The sequence below is a fragment of the Hippocampus guttulatus genome, chromosome 6, assembly GCF_054856545.1.
Source record: "Hippocampus guttulatus isolate MCC_2025c chromosome 6, RoL_Hgut_1.0, whole genome shotgun sequence".
Lineage (NCBI taxonomy): Eukaryota > Metazoa > Chordata > Actinopteri > Syngnathiformes > Syngnathidae > Hippocampus > Hippocampus guttulatus.
This window is the reverse complement of record NC_141266.1, coordinates 24,424,813-24,445,579: the sequence shown is the minus strand read 5'-3', so window position 1 is coordinate 24,445,579 and position 20,767 is coordinate 24,424,813. Positions and strand designations below refer to the sequence as shown.

At 44.7% G+C, this 20,767-nt stretch overlaps 3 protein-coding genes across 3 annotated transcripts; 1 reads left to right on the top strand and 2 right to left on the bottom strand.

Moving 5' to 3' along the window:
• Positions 1-3,336: 3,336 nt before the first annotated feature.
• Positions 3,337-6,242, top strand: cdc42ep5 (CDC42 effector protein (Rho GTPase binding) 5). Its single transcript, XM_086113811.1, has 2 exons — positions 3,337-3,497; positions 4,264-6,242. Exon 2 carries the CDS (start codon positions 4,266-4,268, stop codon positions 5,109-5,111), a length of 846 nt encoding a protein of 281 aa, XP_085969937.1. The 5' UTR covers positions 3,337-3,497; positions 4,264-4,265; the 3' UTR covers positions 5,112-6,242.
• A 495-nt stretch (positions 6,243-6,737) lies between these two features.
• grwd1 (glutamate-rich WD repeat containing 1) lies at positions 6,738-12,061 on the bottom strand. The gene is made up of 7 exons (XM_086113810.1): positions 11,778-12,061; positions 10,587-10,704; positions 9,470-9,647; positions 9,179-9,389; positions 8,707-8,852; positions 8,395-8,586; positions 6,738-7,426 (listed from the first exon to the last, which is right to left on the bottom strand). Exons 1-7 carry the CDS (start codon positions 12,007-12,009, stop codon positions 7,118-7,120), a joined length of 1,386 nt encoding a protein of 461 aa, XP_085969936.1. The 5' UTR covers positions 12,010-12,061; the 3' UTR covers positions 6,738-7,117.
• A 2,864-nt stretch (positions 12,062-14,925) lies between these two features.
• Positions 14,926-19,654, bottom strand: LOC147204344 (uncharacterized). The gene is made up of 5 exons (XM_086114496.1): positions 19,562-19,654; positions 17,803-17,903; positions 17,134-17,205; positions 16,869-17,015; positions 14,926-16,285 (listed from the first exon to the last, which is right to left on the bottom strand). The coding sequence occupies exons 1-5, from the start codon at positions 19,572-19,574 to the stop codon at positions 15,926-15,928; spliced, it is 693 nt and encodes a 230-aa protein (XP_085970622.1). The 5' UTR covers positions 19,575-19,654; the 3' UTR covers positions 14,926-15,925.
• Between the last annotated feature and the right edge of the window lie 1,113 nt (positions 19,655-20,767).

The window sequence follows — 20,767 nt, the reverse complement described above, 5'->3', positions numbered from 1 at the left end:
GACACGCCCTAGGCTATTTAACAGAACTGTTTGCTGCAATGATTTATTTTCTGGGTTCAATTCTCGTCTCAGTCCTTCCTGGAGTTTGCATATTCTCCCCATGTTTGTGTGGGTTTTCTCTTCTTTCAAAGACATGCAAGTTAGATTGATATAACACTTTTTTATAACAGTTATTCACAGATGTGAATGTTTGTCCATATGTACCTTGTCCTTGATTGTACTGGCGACCAGTCCAACCTAGGGCCCTGCTTCTCACCCAGTCAGCGGGAACAGACTTCAGCTCACTAGCACTATAGAATTTAATGGATGGAGACATCATTATATTTTTCCACAGTTGATGAAGGAACTTTAACTTATGCAATACAATACAATACATGCTGATTTATATAGCGCTTTCACAACAGCGGCAGCTGTAACAAAGCGCTTAACAAAACAGTTAACATAAGTAAAATAATAAACACAACACATAACATAAAACACGGACAGTCGTGCAGTCCTAACCACTTTTCCGTCACACGCTTTGTTGTTTGAAGCAGTTTGAAATGAAAGAGGAGAGAATCAAAGCCTATGTCTAATGGCTTACTACAAATGGCCTAGTAAAGTAAAATCCCCACTGTGAATAATATTCCACTTTATTTAATTTGTTGTCATGATCAAAAACTATGTCTAAAAGGGGGGGGGGTATTTTTTTCCGTCTATGCATCCTAAAATCAGCTGGGGATCACTTCTAGGCCAGGTCACCTAAAAGTAACCCCTATGAGGACGCGCGCCACCACCGTGTGTACATCATGCAGCTGGAGGCAGGACATGTGACATCAGGGTATGCTCCGTCCTCCATACTCTCAACCGATATTGTGGCCTTCCCATTTGCACGCAAACATCGATTCTCGCCCGTGGCCACATCGGCTGATGGCCTTTAATTGCAGAACATCCAGTTCCTCCACTCAGTCTCTGGACAAAAGATAACCAAAACAATCTGACGGAACAATGTACAAAATCCGTGCATGATACAATACGGGATGGAGAAAAGGTACTTGGCATAATTATATTATCAAGTGAACTGTTTGTTGAACCAATCAGATTTCAAATGTGTCGTCACAGGTCAAGAGCGCTGATGTCAACATTTTCCGTCGTCTGATTGGTTCGTCAGAGAAAAACTTGTGACAGCCAACTGCAATACATCAAAAGCAAACTGCACATATGCACGTTTAATAGTGACTATCTACGGTAGATGTGATGATGTTTATTTATTTATTTTTAATTTTGTCGCGTTATTAGCTCAATAGAGATTCTGAACTACTCCAGCGTGCTCTTACATTGTGTGTGGTTTTTTTTTTTTCATAAAAGCAAACTCCATTTTGCCTCAACTGCATTAGGACAAGACGAATCAATTGTACCTAATTGACAAGGATCATGCTCAGCCCTAACCAAAATCTTCGCATAATTTACTGATGAGCGACAGTGTAGAGACTTCAAGACGCCAGTGACCACATCATCTGTTGTAATCATTTGGAATGATGCAACATTCCAGTCGCACACAGAAACGCTTGGAGACGATTGAGATTTTTTTCATAGTAGAATATAAGGGGGCAGGGGGACTTAGACGGAAATGTTGTCATCATGATGATTGTTTCCAAAAAGGATGTGTGTGCGCGTAAGCGTGTGCAAGCACTAGCGAGTTACCGAAAGGTGAGTCATTTCCTCTCTGCTATTCCCTCTCTCCTTCTCATCCACATTGGTGATATTTTTATCCTTGGTATTTAATTTCCAAGTTTCTGATGGGTATAAACTGTCTCATTAAAACTACTATTCTGATGTAGAAGTGGCACGATATTATACCTTCCTAGTTTGTTCATCCGTCAGTGGACACCACAATCTTCATCTGCAATGAGTAATTTCTTCCCATCGTTGTCTCGTCTCATCACGCAAATATGTTGACCATTTGTCACGACCTCTCTGAAACAATGACTCACCCACAACCATTGTTACCTTTTTTTTTTTACCCTTTGGAAGGAAGCTGAATGAGATATATTCCGGACATTCATCAAGAGTGGGAATTTTACAATCGGTGGGCATTTGATTCAAGTCCAAACTCATGCCAATAATTACAAATGTTAATACATCAAGCAGATGCACTGTAATAATGTTGACCCAAAGTCATGTGTCTTTTTTTAACCATTATTTTAATGATGTATGACTGATGATATGTGAACTATTCTCCATGCACACTACGTACGGTAAGTGGCATTTTCAATAGTACAGTATGTTCAACGACAGCTGCGGCTGACTGACTTCCTTGACTGCATTGTTGAAACAGCACAATAATTACAGTGACTTCATACTCAAATGTCACACATTTTTTCAGTATCCCGAGAGATTTCAAAATAAAATAAAATTATACGTTATAAATACTGCGACAGTCTGAAGACTACTCCTGGCTGTACCTTGAATCTTTTCAATCGGCAAGGGCTCCATCTCGCTCACTGTGAGAAATGATCTGGAAAATAGATGGACAATGTCAATAGGTGGTGTTTGTTTATAATCTAGAATTCCAACAAAAAAAAAGTAATAGATGGGTGGGTACCCTATTAAATACAATTTCCCCCAAAGAGGGATGAATACAGTATCTTTTCATCGTCAGGTTCACAATTACACCTTGACCTCAAAGGCAGAACGTTAACTCAGTTGCATTGAATTCACAGCAAGGTTCACGGCTTTGCTGTCACTTTAGAGGTACATCTTGCACTCATTTACTCCTTATCCCTCAAATCCCACAAGAAAACCCAGAACCAGCTGTCACCGTCAACTGCGCGCGTGTGTGCAGCCAAAGTCTGATGCAGCTTTTCCCCTCTATGTCATCTCATTGTCCAAAAACACTTCCAGCCAAGGGTTTTCATTGGTTTGTGTAACTTTGACTTCAGTTTTTTTTAAGTGTGGTGACTTTCGGTTTATTTTGAGTCAAAACCCCCAAAACCATCCATGCTGTAAAGATCGGCCCCTTTTCTCATTCCAGAGGAAGAAAAAAAAAGCCATTGATGACGACGGGGGGAATACTCACAATTTAGAACACTTGATAAATTTGTGACAATTATTATCCTATGCTTACACCTATTTGGAAAATAAAATAATAGCTCGCTTCTCCCTAGAGCCAGCGCCGAGAGAAGCACTTGGATAAGAGTAAAAGTTAAGTCCCGACACCACAAATTGTTGTTATCCCCGAACCGCGTGGAGGTCAAAGAAAACGTTGTGTAAATGGTAGCTGTGAAATTTTGAGGGGGTAAACGTTGGATTCCAACTCCCCATGTCGCGTCACTTCCTCGGCTAGCGCCCATCCCTTTGGAAGAAGAAAAAAAAAACGACGGCGAGGGAAAAGAAGAACGAAGGGGAAAAAGACACCCGAAAGTCGAGAGGGGAAACAAATATCCAGATGTGAAAGAAAGTCGCATCTACGTACGAGAGAGGGTGAAGCAAACAGCAGAATTCGATCCTTATTCTAAGTAAGTTATTTTACGGTCAAAACTTCACGTGTTTTTTTGTGTGGCGCGCGACGAGCATGCCGATTGGCGAGGAGCGTTGCGGCTGCTAGCTTGAAAGTTAATACAGAGCATATTGAAGACTTTGGAGAACTCTGATTCCGATTTGAGTGTGGATACGTTTGGTGGGATAACGCCGAGAATGCCACGTTCCCCTTCTTAAACCAAGTAATGCAATACGAGTAAATTATTTACTTGTAGTTGGCCAAGTTAATATTTAATTGCACTCAGTGGACGCATAAGGCATTTATCTATCTATCTATCTATCTATCTATCTATCTATCTATCTATCCATCTATCCATCTATCCATCTATCTATCTATCTATCTATCTATCTATCTATCTATCTATCCATCTATCTATCTATCCTTCTATCTATCTGATATTTACCGAATTTTTATTTGACTATTTAGGTGGTCTTTGTTTTTGTGTGGGGCGATGTAGAACCTCGCAAAAGCTTGCACGCTGGGTAATTTGACTGTTAAAGTAATGTAGTCTTGTTTTGCTCCCCATGCAACCCCCGAGGGCAGACAAAAATATGCGCTGAGTGTGTTCAAGTACAAGCCTCAGCATGGCCTTCGTCATAGCAGCAATCATTGGCCCTCCACCCTCTTGCACAACACTGTTTGCTTTTTAATCAAGAGTATTATCTTCCTGCGCCGTATCCATTTCGCACCGCGCGGTAACTTTTTCACTGCCTTAAATGTAGTGTGTTCAATCTTTTTGGCAGTTATGCCACTCCACAAATCAACCCGGGCTTCCCGCTTGGACCCCACCATGATCTCAGCCCCTCTGGGTGACTTCCGCCACACCATGCACATTGGCAGAGGTGGCGACGCCTTTGGGGACACCTCCTTCCTGTCCACGCTGGGTCCAAGCCCGCCCACCTCCGACCCGGGGAGTCCAGGTTCTTCGTCCGCGGACTACCCGTCATCTGTAAATCACAATGATGTGTTTCAAGAGCCTACGGGGAGTCTCCAAAGCGATGAGCTCGATTACTCCGAGTCGGTGTCGTCGTTCGCGCTGGATTTGGATCTAGATCTGGGCCCTTCCATGCTGGGAGACGTACTAGGGGTGATGGATGGAATGGGACTGGACTCCAACAAAGATGTCTTTGGTCCCAAAAGCGCTGCGTCCCCAGTGGAAATTATGGAGATGTCCGTCGTAAACAGGCACAACGAGCTTAACGGGAAGAACCTGGATGAGAACCAGATGGGCGAAGGCAGAACATCAGAAGGGATCAAGTCCAAGGGGCTGCGACCCAAAGTGAGATTCAGCGACAAGCGGGAAGAGATCATCCGCCAGCCCTCCGAGGAGGAAGAGGCTCAAGGGTTCGACTTCCAGGAGGAGGACCCGACGGAGAGTCCGACGAGGGGGATGCGGGTTGAAGCGGAGCCGGCCAACCAGAAAGATCTGCCTCCCAGCCCGGCTTCGTCTCATAGCTCCGATTACGAAGGAGTGAGCTCGCTGGACCGGAGGAGGGTCGGCAGCAGCCACTCGGAGACTGACTCGGAGGAAGAGGAAGGAGGGCGAGGTTATACCTTTGAAGACGAGTTTGATGATGAAATTGGACTATAGGCCCGTTTACTACCAAGCGTGTATTAATCGCCACGTACAGAGAGTTACAGGTGTCGGGCTTTCAGGTAGAATTTCAGGACGAACCTGGAGTGCACAAAAATCTTGACGGGACTGCGTGGGATTGAATTGCGCTAAAAGTAGCGAAATGTTCAAAATGTGAATTTGAAAGTCAAGAAGTCAAATTTAGATCAGCTGTAAATGTTCTGGAGCGGGATTGCTCAAGTCCGCTTCCTGGTGATCATTGGAATCAGTGGTGTTGGAGGAGGGAACCATGTAAAACTTGCTGGATGGGGGCGCTCCAGAACCGGACTTGGGCACCCCGCTCTAGGGCATTTTAGGTTCGCCCTCAAAGTTTTACTTGAACGTCAAATGCCCCTCAACTTTTTGTGAGTTAGTGCACGTCTTAATTCACATTACAAACTGATGGATTCAAACTTGATTTTTTTTTTTCTACAAGCTGTTCAGTGTGAAGACGGTCTTCTCTGCTGGGAGAAAAAAAAAGAAAAAAGACATTGTCCTATCGACAACTGTAACAGACATGCCAAAGACTCGTTTCATGACAAGCAGCATTTGTTTTTCCGACAGTGAAAAAGATGTAGCACTTTCTTCTCCACCCCAATTCACCCGGAGGCCTTTTAATCTCAACGTAATTCATCTTTCACCAAATGTGCCATCCATGTTTTTAAGTGCCTTAAATTGAGCAAACATTGTACCGTCTTTTTTTTTGTTTTTGTTTTCTACCTTTGCATGTTTATGTCTCCAATGTCTGTCATTCTCTCAGAACGTCGTCGGGGCAGATTTTGTGAACGCGTAAACATTCCATGTCTTGAAAATGTGACGTTCTCTGGATCAGATCTCGTTAGATCGAAGTGCAGAGTAGTTTTTGTGTGTGTGTGTGCGTGCGTACATGTTTTCATCCACTACCAAAGCTTTTTCCTCTTTGGGCTGCAGGGCTGGAAAAATGGGACAAATGCTGATACAATCAAATATTGAGTCTTTTTTTTTTTTACCCCCCCCCCCCCCCCATGCTGTAAAATGGAGAGTGTAAAGTGTTTATCCATTGAGCATGCTGGCATTTAATGTCTTGTGGTTTACAGTGGAACAATAAAACAAAACTATTTGGGATTTTAAGTAAGTGCAAGCTTGGTTCATTTGTTCATAAAGAAGAGCAGCTTCATCATGAGGTTGTCACTTCGCATCTTTAGAATCGATTCTGACTTTAAAATATTTGCATTAATGAGACCACAAAACCATTTTTCCCCACTAATTATTCTATCTTTGCTGATTATTTGGAATTGGGTGATTTAAAAAAAAGTTATCAACAATTAAGCAATATCACACGAGAGGGATTGATGGACTTGCCATTCTTTTTCAACTGCTCGAGTCATTGTTTTCCAAAAAAAAAAAAAAAAAAAGCAGATGTTCTCAAATGTCTTGTGATTAAACGCAAAATGATTCGTCTGCTTTCTTGAAGGACTCGAAATCAGAGAACAATGACTGTTGAGAGGCTAAAATCAGATTTGGAGAATTTGAAGTCAAACAACGTCTCCAAACGATTAATTGAATTTCGAATTCTAGTCCATATTGGATTTTAAGCATGAAATAGTTCATAAAACAGCCAGCATGGAAATTACACAGACTAAAACTTTAGTAGAAAAGCTCATACAGGGCAGCTACATTTGCTTGCATCCGTCAAAATAAAATAACATTCACGATAGATCATGTCCCGTTTGAAAATAACAGATGCAATTCTTCCAGGTGGCACAAAAGTGACCGACTCCTGTGAATATTCCTCCGTGTGTGTATATATATATGTGTGTGTGTGTGTTTTTTTTTTTTTTTTGGGAGGGGGGGTACATGTATAAAAGGTTTGCTTATCTTACAATCGGTGCCTACGGAGAGCGCTTTTGCCACCCGGAAGTATGAAAAGAGGTGTTCCTCAGGGACCAGGTACATTAGGGAATTCTGTATTTCACACACACGAAGCACGCGGCGGTGGCAACACACTACACGGATATGGTCCTGAACACGTTGAATCCCGACAGCGCCGTGGAGATCATCACGCCGGGAATCTGCGGGTGCCAGTGGATCTCCTTGATCTCCGACTGGCCCTGGTGCAGAAAGAGCAGCTGCGGGGGCAGGGCTTTCATGCCCTCCGGCCGGGCGCCCGCGTCGCACGACTCCACCGACAGATCCCACTGGCTGACCACGTCATCCGCCCCGGACGCGGCGAACACGCTCGAGTCGGCCGGGTTCCACTCCACCGAGGTGATGGGGGCGCAGTGCTGCTTGAAGTTGGCCACGGGCCGCCCCGTCTGATGAGGAAGAAGATTAGTTTCGATTGGGGAAAACGGATTGCTTTCTCGAATTCTGAACACTTATAAAAATAAAAAAGGACAAATCAAATTTAAACGATCAAACTAGAGCTCCTAAATAGTGAATTCTCCACCCCGAATAAGTAAAGTCTGTCCAAACCTGATCCGATGGGCTGATTGTATTTTGTGCACATTACTGCCAGCTGCTCAATCCAGATCGGATCAGGATTGCGTTCCATTTTACAACCGAAAAGTGCACACACCAAACTTTTACATTGGCTCGGATTTGAAAAATTCAATTGGTCCCGAATCGGACCTGCATTACGCTTGGTTTGACGTTACAACATCACAATTTCACAACAAGACAGCACATTTCGGATTAGATCTGGATTCGATGTTGCTTTTACATTGCGGCTCCAAACGCTGTGTTAGGATGCGTTTTTCTCAAGCAATTTGATCAAGTACATCGGATCTGACATGTTACATTGCGACCAAATGCGTCATCTCGGATTAGGCCGGATCAAGTTTGTGTTCCGTTTGGGATGTAAATTTGGATTTTCATTGGATACGTATTTTATTTTATTCCTCAAAGACACCAATTTACCAAATAACTTTTTATGTGGATTATCTCCAGAACGGGAAACATCATTGAAGCAATACACTGCTAATAATAATAAATAAATGATATTCAAATTGACAAACTAATATTGATATATACACTCATCGGTCCTAATCTTCATGCAAAAGGGGAAAAAAAATCCTATTCACACTTCTCCCGAAGTAATCAATGACAGCATGATGAAGAAAACCCACACAGTCATCCGATGACGTCGCACTTTGAAGCCCTCGACACGGTTACCGCGGTAACGCTCGACGGTGCTGTTGTGACTCACACTCACAAATAGAGTTGCCGGTCACGATGGCCAGAAGCGACGATGACTAATTGTCGCAGCCAAAGCGTTAGTTACCTTGAACTGCCGAAGGTCCCACACTTTGAGAAGCCCGTCGTCCCCTCCCGAGAGGAGGAACGGTTCCGCTCGGTTCCAGCTGATGACGTTGATGTCCGACTCGTGGGCTCGGTTGGCTGACAGCATGGAGTTTGGCGGGGCTCTAATATCCCAAACACGGATGGACTGATCCACTGAGCATGACGCAAAAACCTGGAACGGACGACAACAATGAACTCAGGTCTTGCCAGAAGTCGGCCATCTGTAATATTTGAAGTTGCACATCTCCCGGTTTAGGGGGCGGGGGGGGGGGGGGGGGGGGGGGGCGAGTACCGTAGCTTCAGTGGGCGACCACTGCAGGTCCTCGACGGACTTGCCGTGAGAGCTGAAAGGCCGCTGGTCGACCCGCCAGGAGGCTCCGCCCTCCTGAGGCTCCCACACGTGGATGTTCTTCTTGCTGTCGCCGCTGACGAGGCGACCTGCGAGTGCGGGCACACGACGGCGAGCTTGCAGTGACTCACGTCACTGAAGATCACAGAATCTTGACCGCGGTTTACAGGCTTTCATTAAAAAAAACAAAAGATCAAGAATTACTCTGCTACCTCGATTGAAAGGTTTAGCAACTGTTTCTCTCCTTGCCTATGCGCAAAGGCATGATGGTGCCTCAATTGCTCTTTTTTTTTTTTCACTTCACAAAACGAAGAGAAAGTGACAGCTCCTAACTTGATAAACTCAAAAGTCGGGGGAAGAGAAAAAATTCGGAAGTCAAGATGTCAGTGTTAGCAGCAAAGTGAAAAGTTCTTACCAGGAACCATGGGCGACCAGTCAATTGCAAAGCCTTCTGTCATATGACCCGAGAAGCTGAAGAGCGCCGCGGCTTCCTTCTGCTGCCGCGTGAACGTCGCCATGGCCGCAGAACTGTGGACGGCCTCCAGTTGAGGCCGCAGATCAAATATTTCCACCTGTCCCTTCTCGGACCAGACGGCGGCCAGTGACTGGTCTCCACGCCGGGTCACCTGATAGCAAAACCAAAGGGGAAAAAAATGGAACTTCCTGCCGCAGGAAATCTTCCAGTTTGGATCAAGAGCCAACATACTCGAACTCTGTTGATGCCTCCAAAATGAGGCATCATGGCCAGCTCCAACAGCGGCTTTTTACTTTCATCCCCCTCCTCCTCCTCCTCCTCCTCGTCACTTTCTTCATCGCTGCTTTCATCCTCTTGCTCCTTTTCTTTCTCTGTCCCGTGAAGATTGTGCATGCGCATGACCAGAAGTCTGCAGGGGAAGTCAAAAACATGGCCTGATTTTTTCCCCCTCCTCTTTCTGCCGTTGCAGATGCTCTTTGAGCGGGGGAGAGCAAAAAAACGGATGACAAGAACAATAAACGAGAGCCCAGCGAAGCCATCATTCAAATGAGTTATTGTTTCCATCTGTGCTTCTGCCGCTTTGCCAACTCTTGTCGGCTGCGAAAAGTAAAACTTACGGAAATGAAGCAAACCGCCACATGACTGAGCCCGGAACTTGGGAGATGAAATATGGAGAGCCGCATCAATCGAGATTCATTGAGAGCAGAGATGGCCAAACTCCGATCCTCCACGTTGGAGATTAGATACATCGGAAGTGTATCTCGGCAGCAGTTGTTTTAAATACTACTCGAGGGGGGCTTGTGTTTGACTCCTGGTACATACCATGCATGATTCACTGATTTCAGAGTTTTCACACAATTAGGCCATTTACCATTTAGGAAGGACCATTTTATGCACCTCTAAGGGCTATTTTGGACACAAGCAACAACATCATACAACATCTTAACAATTGTTTCAATACTTTGCAGTCATAGAAAGCAGCAAGTGTGGAGTCCACCGACATTTCCAAACCAGATACTTTAGCGAGCCTTCATTGGCTGATCACGAGTGGCTCTTCCCGATTTCTCTTTTGACTCTGGTGAGTCAAAACACGCTCTGTTGGGTTGAGCTCACAAGAGGGACATTTGTTGGCCTTCAGAAGGTGCCGAGGGGCTTTCACGGCACGTTTGGCCCCACCTACGTCTCGCACTTTTGCCGAGCACCTTGTGCAAGGAAATGGAGGCATTCTGTATGAAATAATTTCAAACAGCAACACGCAGAGCGACTTGCCCGTTTGCCCGCCGCGTGCAAGCGAGCTCGCCAAGTGAGTTTCGGCTTGTTTGTGTTGTGCGCATGAGGCAACACCAACCTGTTGGCCATGGCGGTGTCAGCCTGTGTGCCCGCACACAGCAACATGGACAGAGGGAACTCTTTCCTGCCGTCTCCATCAGTGTCTGTCAAGACGTCGAAGCTCAAACATGGCGCGCCTGCTCGTATTGGATGGAAAATTGGAGAATTACATTTTTGTAGAAATTGAAGTGGACACAAAAATGCAGGAATTCCCCAAAAAAACACTCAGAGTACAATATTGTTTCTAATTGCACAAATATTAATAGTTATGCTAACATGTTGCAAAATAGCAAATCAAATGGGGGGGGGGGGGGGGGGGGACAGAAAGCAAATGTCATGCAGGACCTTCGATTGGCATGTTGTAATTCAGCCAAAAATGTGGAAGGACGTAAATATGTTTGGTTGGAAAATTCAATGCAGAAATCTGGAATTCAGAAAAAGTGGAAACATGGAGAGTGTGAGAAACGGTAACACGCCCCGACTGAGCAGAATAGTTTATAGTTGGTTTGAATTTTATCATGCAAATTGTGAAACATTGAAAACATATGGGAATTTGGGTCATGTGAAACCTCCCCTTTTCCAATACATTTGACATTTTCATTATTATTGAAAAGCACAGAACTACAGAAGGATTTGTTAAATTTGCAAACCATCTGAATTTACTGTTTTGTTTTTTTAAATGGAAAACGTGGAATTGTGACAAAAATTGGTATTTTGAAGAATGTGCTAAATAAATGCTTCCCAGATGTTGTGAATGAACTGAATGTTTTTAACCAGAATGAAAATGAAAAAAATAATGGAATAATAGTGGCAATAGTTCACAATTGGGTTTTAATCGACCACTCCATTTCGTGGTTCAATTGCAATTGGCATAAAAACACTCCTCTTTATCATGCTATTTACATTTGGACATACAACTGCCAAATTATTGATGGACGTGGCCACTGAGTTGAGACTGTCATCAACAATGAGACTAGAAGAGTCACTGAAAGGCATAGTGGACATCCTTCAAAACATTCTGGTCTGGATCTAAGCTCTTGTTGGAGGGAAGCAATTACTGAGTCAATGAACAGCGTCACCTGACAGCAGAATATCCCAATTTTTTCGAGTGTACTGTGACCAACATTCGCGTTCTTCTTCGCACACAAAACGAATGTATTATTCCAACACTAGACAACATTCCCTTGGAGTTTTCTTGTCTCCCACTCGCCTGTTTGACACTCGTGGTACATGCGGTAGGCAGACTGGTCCATCTGCAGCTCCTCTCCTGGTTTAAGCGGTTCTATTCCGGGCACGTAAACTTTTTTGTCGCCGTCTCCGTCCGCTCCTTCGCCCTCCTCCATGTCGACTCCCTCATCGTCGTCGCTGGCGGCCTCGTCCTGCTCCTGATCCTCCATGCCGTCCGCTTCCTCGGCAAACGTGTCTTCGTTGGAGGCGGACATGTTGGCGATGAAGAAGAAGACGAAGAAGAAGAAGACGTAGAAAAAGACGAAGAAGAATACACACTTCTGGTCACGTGCGTTAAGCCCCTCCTCCTTCCCCTCGCCGTCATCACCCCCCCCCCCCTCCTTTCTGGTTTCACTCCCACCTAATTGTCTCCCACTCCTCATTTACGGGAACTCAGCTGGTCCCGAAGTACACGAATGACTGGCGGTAATAAACTAAAAAAAGAGACTGGCGGTCATAAAGAGGCTTATTTATGTCCCGTCCGAAAATGTAACTGATATTTATCAGTTACTCTTTCTTGTAAGGGACATTAATAATTCTGACGTGCTAGCGAATGTACTCATGGAGACGCAGAGATACGTGTGTGCATGTTTTGTTTTGTGGGTTTTTTGACCCCAAACATTTATCAAGTCTCAAATAATTTGATTTATTTGCGGAGCAGATTTTCTCATCGATGACGTCATTCAATGAGAAGTTTTCTAATTTTGAGGAGTATTCTATAGAGGTTGATCCCAGGAATTTGAAGTAGGAGTTTATTAAACAATAAAAATACGACAATATAATGATTTTACTTGTGTCTTCTTTTTTTTATATCATCAACTGTTTTTATTTCTTAAATTCGCAGCCTGTTTAGCAGCAAATCATTTTCTTGTCTAACAACATTTTCAGATGGGGTCATTTGAAACACAAATTTACATGATACTGTAATGTTTTTTGAGAACTTCAAAATCAAAATGAGAATAAGAACTTGTCAGAAATTTCGGAGTGTTTCTCGCTCATAGATGTCAAACTCAGGTCCTGGAGGGCCGCTGTCCTGCATGTTTTCCAAGTCTCCCTGTTGCAACACACCTGATTCAAATGATCAGATCATCGGCAAGCTCTGCGGAAGCCTGACATTGATCCTGCCCTCCAGGACCTGAGTTTGACACCTATGCTAGCTGATCAAGTAGCCAGTCAAAGCTTGCTACTACCCAGCTGTTGCAGCGCAAGTAGAATCAAGCTTGCCTCTATCTCCGACTACCCGTGACTGTGTCCAGCCCAGCAAAGCTTTACAGGATGTCTTGGCAGTTAATTCTCAGTTTTGCTATTCAATCCTTTTTGTTGCCGCAAAATGCAAGTTTTGCCTCGCGAACACCAATGCGAAAACGCTTATTTCGAGCCATATTTGTCATGGACATCAATTATACATGTATTTTTGCTGTTTACCATCCATTCTTTTATGAATGAAATATAAAAGTAATGCTTCAAAAACAAACAAACAAAAAAAAAAGATCAAATCTTCACAATACCTCCCGGCCAATGAAAAACGGCCCCGGGCCGGACTTTAAACAACACCAAGAGTCTCTCCCTCAGCAGTTTAGTTTCCCCGCGCTAAATTGATTATATTTAGTCTGATGTTGTAATTTGTCTGACCCGTCCTTGGCCAAAAACCAAAACAAATCAATGCACTGTTAGCTCCCACAGTGTCCACGGCAACATGCCTTTTGCATTGTAAGGCTTGCGAAACAACAAGGAGGGGTTTTGTCAGGACAAGGGTGCACATTTCACGTGTGGGTGTATACAAGCAGGGGCAAGTACTCGCGTTTAAAATGCAGCTGCAAGTTCCTTTCACGTGAAGATCCTGACACTCACACAAAAAGTCTCATCCACAACACATTCCTCTCTGGGTTGTGATTTTTTTTTTGGCAGATTTATTTGTCTTTCCCAATGTTAGAAAAAAAAGAGCCGTGAAACTATTTTTATCTCGGAAGGACTTTTTTTCAGCATGGATAGACGTGGACTTTGTGTCCTGGAAGCTAGCATGTCAAATCATTCACAAACCTTTACAATTTGGGAAAACGGTAAACAAATAAACCAAATGAAGCACTGGCACAGGGCAGGCCACCGTAACTCCAACCACATTCTGGCTCTGTCATTCTCCCGCAGGCCTGTTTACTCAAAGACAGAACAATGAACAAGGGGAGGACAGTGGAGTCCAATGTCCCAGAAGGGGTTCAGCAAAGAAAATTAGCTGCATTCAATTTATTTGACAAATAAACTTCAAAAGATAGCCGTCATGGAGCACGTTATTCATATGGAACAATAACAACATTGGTACCATGGCTTAAGGGGTTAATTTGTTCCATGATCCTCCTTGTAACTAAACGTACTCTTTGAAATGAATTGAAATGGCCGCCACAATTGTTTTAGTTCCGTTATCTTTTGGAAATAGCACTGTATTGTATAACATAAATATGAAAAAAAAAATAAGAAAGGAATGTAAAACAAAAAACGGTTTCAGAAAGTGTTAACTTGCAGACAATGTTGAATTCTTGTGTCGGTCCACGAGTGCCTTCAAGGGGCGTGGCCTCGTGACATCAGGATCTGGAGCCGGGTTGGCATTTTGGGTTCATTTGACTGTTTTGCCATGTTCAGTAATTGGGGGGAAATGCACCGTTTTTGTTTTTGTTGTTTCGCATCGCTCGAACTTGCTGGAGTATCCGACGCTCGCTCGTACCCAAAGTTCGGCTTGCAACACAAAAGGAAAAAAATTCAACCAAGCGACAGTGAAGGCAGCAATGTATATTTATGTTGTATTTTTGGCTTTTTTTGTAGGACCGAGGATTCCGATATTTGACAGAATTAAAATTCCAAACCGAAAAATACAGAATGGATCAAAGATTTTTTTTCAGTAGAATATGACCGTGACAAAATCAGTCGACAAGTTTGCAAACGGCAAGAAGCCAAAGCCACAAGAACCTCTAATAATTTAAGATACAAGTAAATTATTTACGAGCTCAGTAACGGAATGAATGATACGCGTATCCAGTCAAGTCAGCCGCGTTAATATTCAAATGGTTCTCCGCGGTTTGCCTTTCACAGGGTCCATTGTACTTTGACACGCCTCGTTCCTGAAAAAAACACAGCACAAACATATCTCAATGGCTTTAATTCACATTTTTATACAAAAGTAAAAGTCCGTAGACGTCATATCTTACAGTTATGAAAACAGTCAATGTAAACAAATGTGACAGATTCCACATCAGACACACGCGAAGGCTTAGTGTGCATCGGCTTGGTGGGCATATACCTCTTGTTAGCCAAAAGTTTAGCTAGCTGGACTTTGTCCTACTTAGGCAGGCGAGTACTGTACTATGCTCTATATGTAAGCTGTGTTCATACCACTGGAGAACGTTCAAGGAAGAAACGCTAACAGAACCACCGGCATACATTTACAACCTAAATTTGTCCCATGAAATAGTCTGACGTCATTGCAAACATAGAACGTCTATGTAGCATATGTGTATGTTGGATTGTTTTGTCCAATCAGATTTCAGCGTCGACATGTTGCCATGTCAATCTATTCAGAATCAGTAGTGCTGGCCCATGAAATGTTGCCTTTTCCATCCTGTTTGGTTGGTAGGCGCAAAACTTGTCACAGCCAACTTAGACTAGCGAAACATGTCTGTAGCAATCTGTACACATGAATACATTGGATAATCAGCAACGCTGGTGAATATGATGTATTTTATTGCATTTTTCTTTTGGGCATCTCTCGGATAAATACTGACTCTGAACAGAACTCTACTTGCAATTTGATATAGTACTGACAGCTTCTACGATGTGTGACTTGAAGTTGCGGTATTAAGGGGTGGATTAAAGTAAGACCCCACTGAATGACCAGGTACCAAATCTCGCTTCTGCTTTAAATGTTTTTTGCACTATCAGGGCAGTGAACGTAACAAAAAAATAACAATAAAAATAATTTGGACGTTAAAAAAATGCAACCTGCGCATGTCACTTCATATGATAACACCAGCATACTGCCTCACAACACACCACAAATAGAAAGGAAACAATCATTCAGTGCCAGGAAATGTCTTGCATTTTGTGTGCATCGTTGGCTTAAAAAGAAAAGATCCTTTTAGGTTCCTATGGCAACAACCACTGGTAGAGTCTGAACAGGAGGAGGCTCCACGCAGAGGCGGGATGCACGGAGAGGGAGGCAGGGCCGCGGCTGGACGAGGCCTGGGTCAAGTCTCTCATCCGGGCCAGCTCGGCCTCCTCCATGCTGCTGCTGATGGCCCGGGTGGTCAGGAGTCGGACCCTGGACGGACTGTCCTCCTTCTTCTCGGCCGCGGGAGGCAGAGTAGGGGGCTCGCAGACTTCCATGGAGGGCGAGCATCCGACCTCCAGCCACTGGGTGAACAACTCCGAGGTGAGCTTGAGGAGCTCCTCGGGAGAGGAGAAGAGCGGGGAAAACTGGGACGGATCCATCTCCTCCCGCAACCTCTACAGCAGACAAATACAGCAGACGGGTGGCATTGCTGAGTGGCCAGTGGTCAAGTATTGTTCTTCTTTCATTTTTTTCCAGACTTGAGCAGGCCTTATCAAAAGCAGCATCATACGCAGTTGCGCACGGCAACAAATTATTTTAGTGTGAGACGCAGACCCACAAACATTTGTGACTTGAAATTTCCCAGAGGCAAAGGCTGAAAAGGAGTCACCGTTTTATATGACAATACAAAAAGTTACACTTTGCCCCGTGTGCAACGATGAATGAATTTGTTCTCAGACCATTTTTGAAATGTAAAAAAAAAAAAAAACAAGTGCCTTGAAACTTCACCAACGCGAGGACTGTTATTGAAAGCATTTCAAGTCAATGTGGAGAAGCTAATCTGAAAAGTAGCAATACGCACATCGATAAATTATCTTAGTGTCAGAACCATACAAATCCCCGGCTTGAAATTTCCAAATAGCAAAGGGTGGAAAGGATTTACAAATGTTTATGGTGACACACTTTGCGGTGCGTTAAATTATTTGGGAAGCCCAACTCATAATCCATGGCAATAACCGATAAAATTTCAAACCCCACCTCTGTGTTTTTATTCTTTCTGATGATGATATCCAGTGTCTGCTTCAGGTCGAAGATCAAAGAGTGATTGAGATGCTCATCCCAGAGGTTTCTCAAAAGTACATTCCAGGATTCGAGGAGAACGATCGCGGCGGGGAACACGCAACACTGCGGGGGACAAATGGCACAACAACAAGTTAGTGTTTGGTGGGCAAAAACACGCCGCAAATCTCCACAGGACGTGCTCAATTTCAGTCGGCGTCTGGTAACGGCGAACGGGACTCACCGGATCCGTGTCACACAACATGCTTTTGGCGTAGTGGTGCAACACATAGTAATCTTTGGGGAAGACAGTGCGCTGAAAAGAGAAAAAGAGAAAGATGGCAAATGGGACGCTGGCGCTCGGGTGTAGTTGTTGTTATTTTCAGGAGGCTTTGTCATGCGCTTACATCACCAGGTTGCAGTTGATCAATTGTTCCGCTTTGTCGGCATGACATCGTTTATTTTGGGCAAACATTTGTTTTCCATACGATCGCATACGGGGAAGCTTTTTTTCCCCCATCGGAGCACTTTTTTTTTTTTTTTTAAAGTGCTCGAAAGGCTTTACTAGCCTTCCATGCATGTTTTTGGAATGTGGAAGGAAAGCAAAGTACCCGGAGAAAACCCACGCAGGCATGGCGGAGAATATGCAAACTCCACATCGCAAGGCCGAAGCCGGAATCGAACCCTGCACCTCTGCACTGCGAGGCTGACGCGCTAACCCGTCGACAATTGAAATCATTGCATTCTTGAATGATGTCACACCACATATCAGTACCGGGTGAGAGACGTACACCCGATAGAAATCGGTTTGACCTTGCTGTTGATTTGTCGTTTCAAACTTGGGTAGTTTGGTTGCGCCGTAACCAACATGACAAATGTGACACCCGTGCCATATGCGATGCCTTAGACTTACAAATCCGGTCGGGTTTGCGTCGATAGCCGTCTTAACGTTCTTCACCACCTCCCAGTCACATCCACCACATTGGACAGTCAAGAGTGATAGCAAGAGCAAAACTGGAAGTGAACAAATGAAAAACAGACTCGCATCAATGTCTGGAAACTTTTTGTGGTTTGTCACCTTGTTCAGCGGAATAACCAGAGGTGGCAAAACCACTCACACGCTGTCTTTTCGAATCTTTTTTTAAAGATTACACTGACGTCAGAAGCTTGTTGTTTTTTTTTTAAGGAATGCTTTCACCACAAATGGAACTGACAACACCAATTAAAACGTTCTTCTTATCTTAGTTCAGAGAAGTGGAATGACTTGCTTCTCTGAATGTGGAGCATCATGGCCGCTCCCTAGTTCACAATCCGCCATGTCAGAACTGCCCGTTTTTTTGCACCTTATAACAGATCTCAAATCAATCAAGAGCTTGGCCGTGGTTGACGATGCAAGCTAAAATAACACAATCCTATCATGATCCCCAGACAGGAAATTCAGTTGAGACAGCAACTAACCACAAATTGTTTAAATAATTTAAAATTGAGATAAATTCTCTCTTTTTTGTGTGTTTTGATTTTACATCATGTTATTATCCGTGGAGATTTTTATTTTTTCACCTTGCACCACAATTGGGCAAAAAATTACTGACAACATGATATAATATGGAACCCCTGCACGATCACAAAAGGTTGTGCACGGAAGAAGCGTGTAGTCATAAGCACATGAAAGCGCAATCGTTTCTTGACTTAACTGAGTAAAACATTTTTTGAATGCTTCATACATACTGTATACATATATATATACACGTTATATATACACACACACACACACACACATATATATAGAGTATATATATAAATACATACATTATATACATACATAATTACATGGCGGCCCGGTAGTCCAGTGGTTAGCACGTCGACTTCACAGTGCAGAGGTGTTCGGGTTCGATTCCAGCTCCGGCCTCCCTGTGTGGAGTTTGCATGTTCTCCCCGGGCTTGTGTGGGTTTTCTCCGGGTGCTCCGGTTTCCTTCCACATTCCAAAAACATGCATGGCAGGCTGATCGGACACTCTAAATTGTCCCTAGGTGTGAGTGTGGGCATGCATGGTTGTTTGTCTCTGTGTGCCCTGCGATTGGCTGGCAACCAATTCGGGGTGTCCCCCGCCTACTGCCCGAAGACAGCTGGGATAGGCTCCAGCACCCCCCGCGACCCTAGTGAGGATGAAGCGGTTCGGAAGATATATATATATATATATATATATATAGCCATTCATATATTCCGTCCGCTTTCACCTCACGAGGCTCATAGGTGGCGGGCTACAAGCAATAAACTGGGTACACCTTGAACTGGTCGTCAGCCAATCGCAGGGCACCCATAGAGGAACAACCATTTGCGTTCACAATCACACCTAGGGACAATTTCGAATGTCCCATTAGACCTGCCATGCATATTTTTGGAATGTGGGAGGAAACCGGAGTACCCGAAGAAAACCCACGCAGGCCCGGGGGAGAACATGCAAAGTTTACACAGGGAGGCCAGAGCCAGAATCAAACCCTGCACCTCTGCACTGTGAGATCGACGGGCTAGATGAGATTAGTTTTCAAAACCACTCGTGCCTCCTTGCTTACTTTGCACCAAGGTGAAAAACATGAATCTTTCGTACATGATTTCGTAGAAAGTTGCATCCACACTGCATCGCTAGTCATAAACACATAAACATGCTCACCTGGCAGTGACATCCTTTTATCTTTCAGAAAATGGACACTTCTCCATTTCTCTGGTTGGCAGCAATCCCTCACATGAGTCTCCCCCGCCACCCCCCCCCCCACCCCCACCCACAGAGAAGACAGACAGACAGACAGACGGGCCTTTCTGTGTCAGTCAGTGAAAGGCAAAGTTTCCTCGTCGGTGCCTTGTGGCGGGGTCTTTGACACCGAGTGCGTTGTTGCGCGCCGCTGTCCCCCTTCCTTCCTCTTCAGCGTCCCACTGACATCGCCCAAAAAAAAATAGTCGTTCTCGCTCTGGTACTTTCCAGCTTGGGTCCTCTCACGCCATCCTTCTCTCTCACTTTGGATTTCTCCCACTGCAGCCTTGTCAGAGCTTTTGTTTAAATCGCAGTTTCTGTCTTTCACTTTCTCGCCCCCCCCCCACCCGCCCCCTTTTCCCCTGCTGACCTAAAAGCTTCCCCGAACAGCCTAATTTGAAACACCCCCCCTCCCCCCGGCCTTTGGAAAGTGGCTAATGGATGAGGCAGTGGCCTTCCTCTCCTCTGCCGCCGCGTCTCGTCCGTCAGACGGCTCAAAGTGAAAGTGCTCCGCCGGGGCTGTTCGTCTGCTCCCTTTAAGTGGCCGCCCCTCCCACCGCACACACGTTTTACCTCACCATTGACTGACCCGGCCTCCTCCCCCTGCTCCCCACATTCACTGACCCCCCCCCCCCCCCTCCTCCTCCTCCTCCTACGAGGCTTAGTCATGCTGTTGGATCGTATGGTTTTCATTTGGACTCACCCCCACCGCCCCCAACCCCCACCCACCCAACTCCGACACCTCTAAACATTTCTCTCCCGGCGGGGCCTGCGTGTGCGCAACGTCCGCCTGCTTCATCATCCTCACATGATCCAAGGATGGAAATCGGGATATTTCTCCAAAAGGAAAAGTGTTGCAACACAGCCCAAACTTGCAAGTCATCATGTGACTGCTATCCAGCCTTTTCAATGAAGTGCCACCGATTGAAAGCGTTTGGGGAGTTTAGTCGAGATCCAGTCCTCACTAGTGGGACAACAAGGGAACACACGTAGAATTACTCCGTTTTACCAACAACGCGCGCGCCCCCCCCAGTTTAACTCGGCTGCAACACACCTGATTCCGATGATCAGCGCATCAGCCAGCTGTGAAGCAGCATTAGAATGATCCTGATTATTTGAATCAGGTGT

Bases quoted from the DNA above. Each gene is read 5' to 3' on its own strand.
- cdc42ep5 (XM_086113811.1), top strand. From the start codon at position 4,266: ATGCCACTCCACAAATCAACCCGGGCTTCCCGCTTGGACCCCACCATG.
- grwd1 (XM_086113810.1), bottom strand. From the start codon at position 12,009: ATGTCCGCCTCCAACGAAGACACGTTTGCCGAGGAAGCGGACGGCATG. The intron at 9,390-9,469 runs GTATGTTGGCTC...TTTTGCTATCAG, and splicing joins GAGGCATCAACAGAGTTCGA to GTGACCCGGCGTGGAGACCA. The intron at 7,427-8,394 runs GTAACTAACGCT...CTTCCTCATCAG, and splicing joins GGGACCTTCGGCAGTTCAAG to ACGGGGCGGCCCGTGGCCAA.
- LOC147204344 (XM_086114496.1), bottom strand. The intron at 17,206-17,802 runs GTAAGTCTAAGG...TTCTCTTTTCAG, and splicing joins ACGCAAACCCGACCGGATTT to CGCACTGTCTTCCCCAAAGA. The intron at 17,016-17,133 runs GTGAGTCCCGTT...TGTCCCCCGCAG, and splicing joins TGTTGTGTGACACGGATCCG to TGTTGCGTGTTCCCCGCCGC.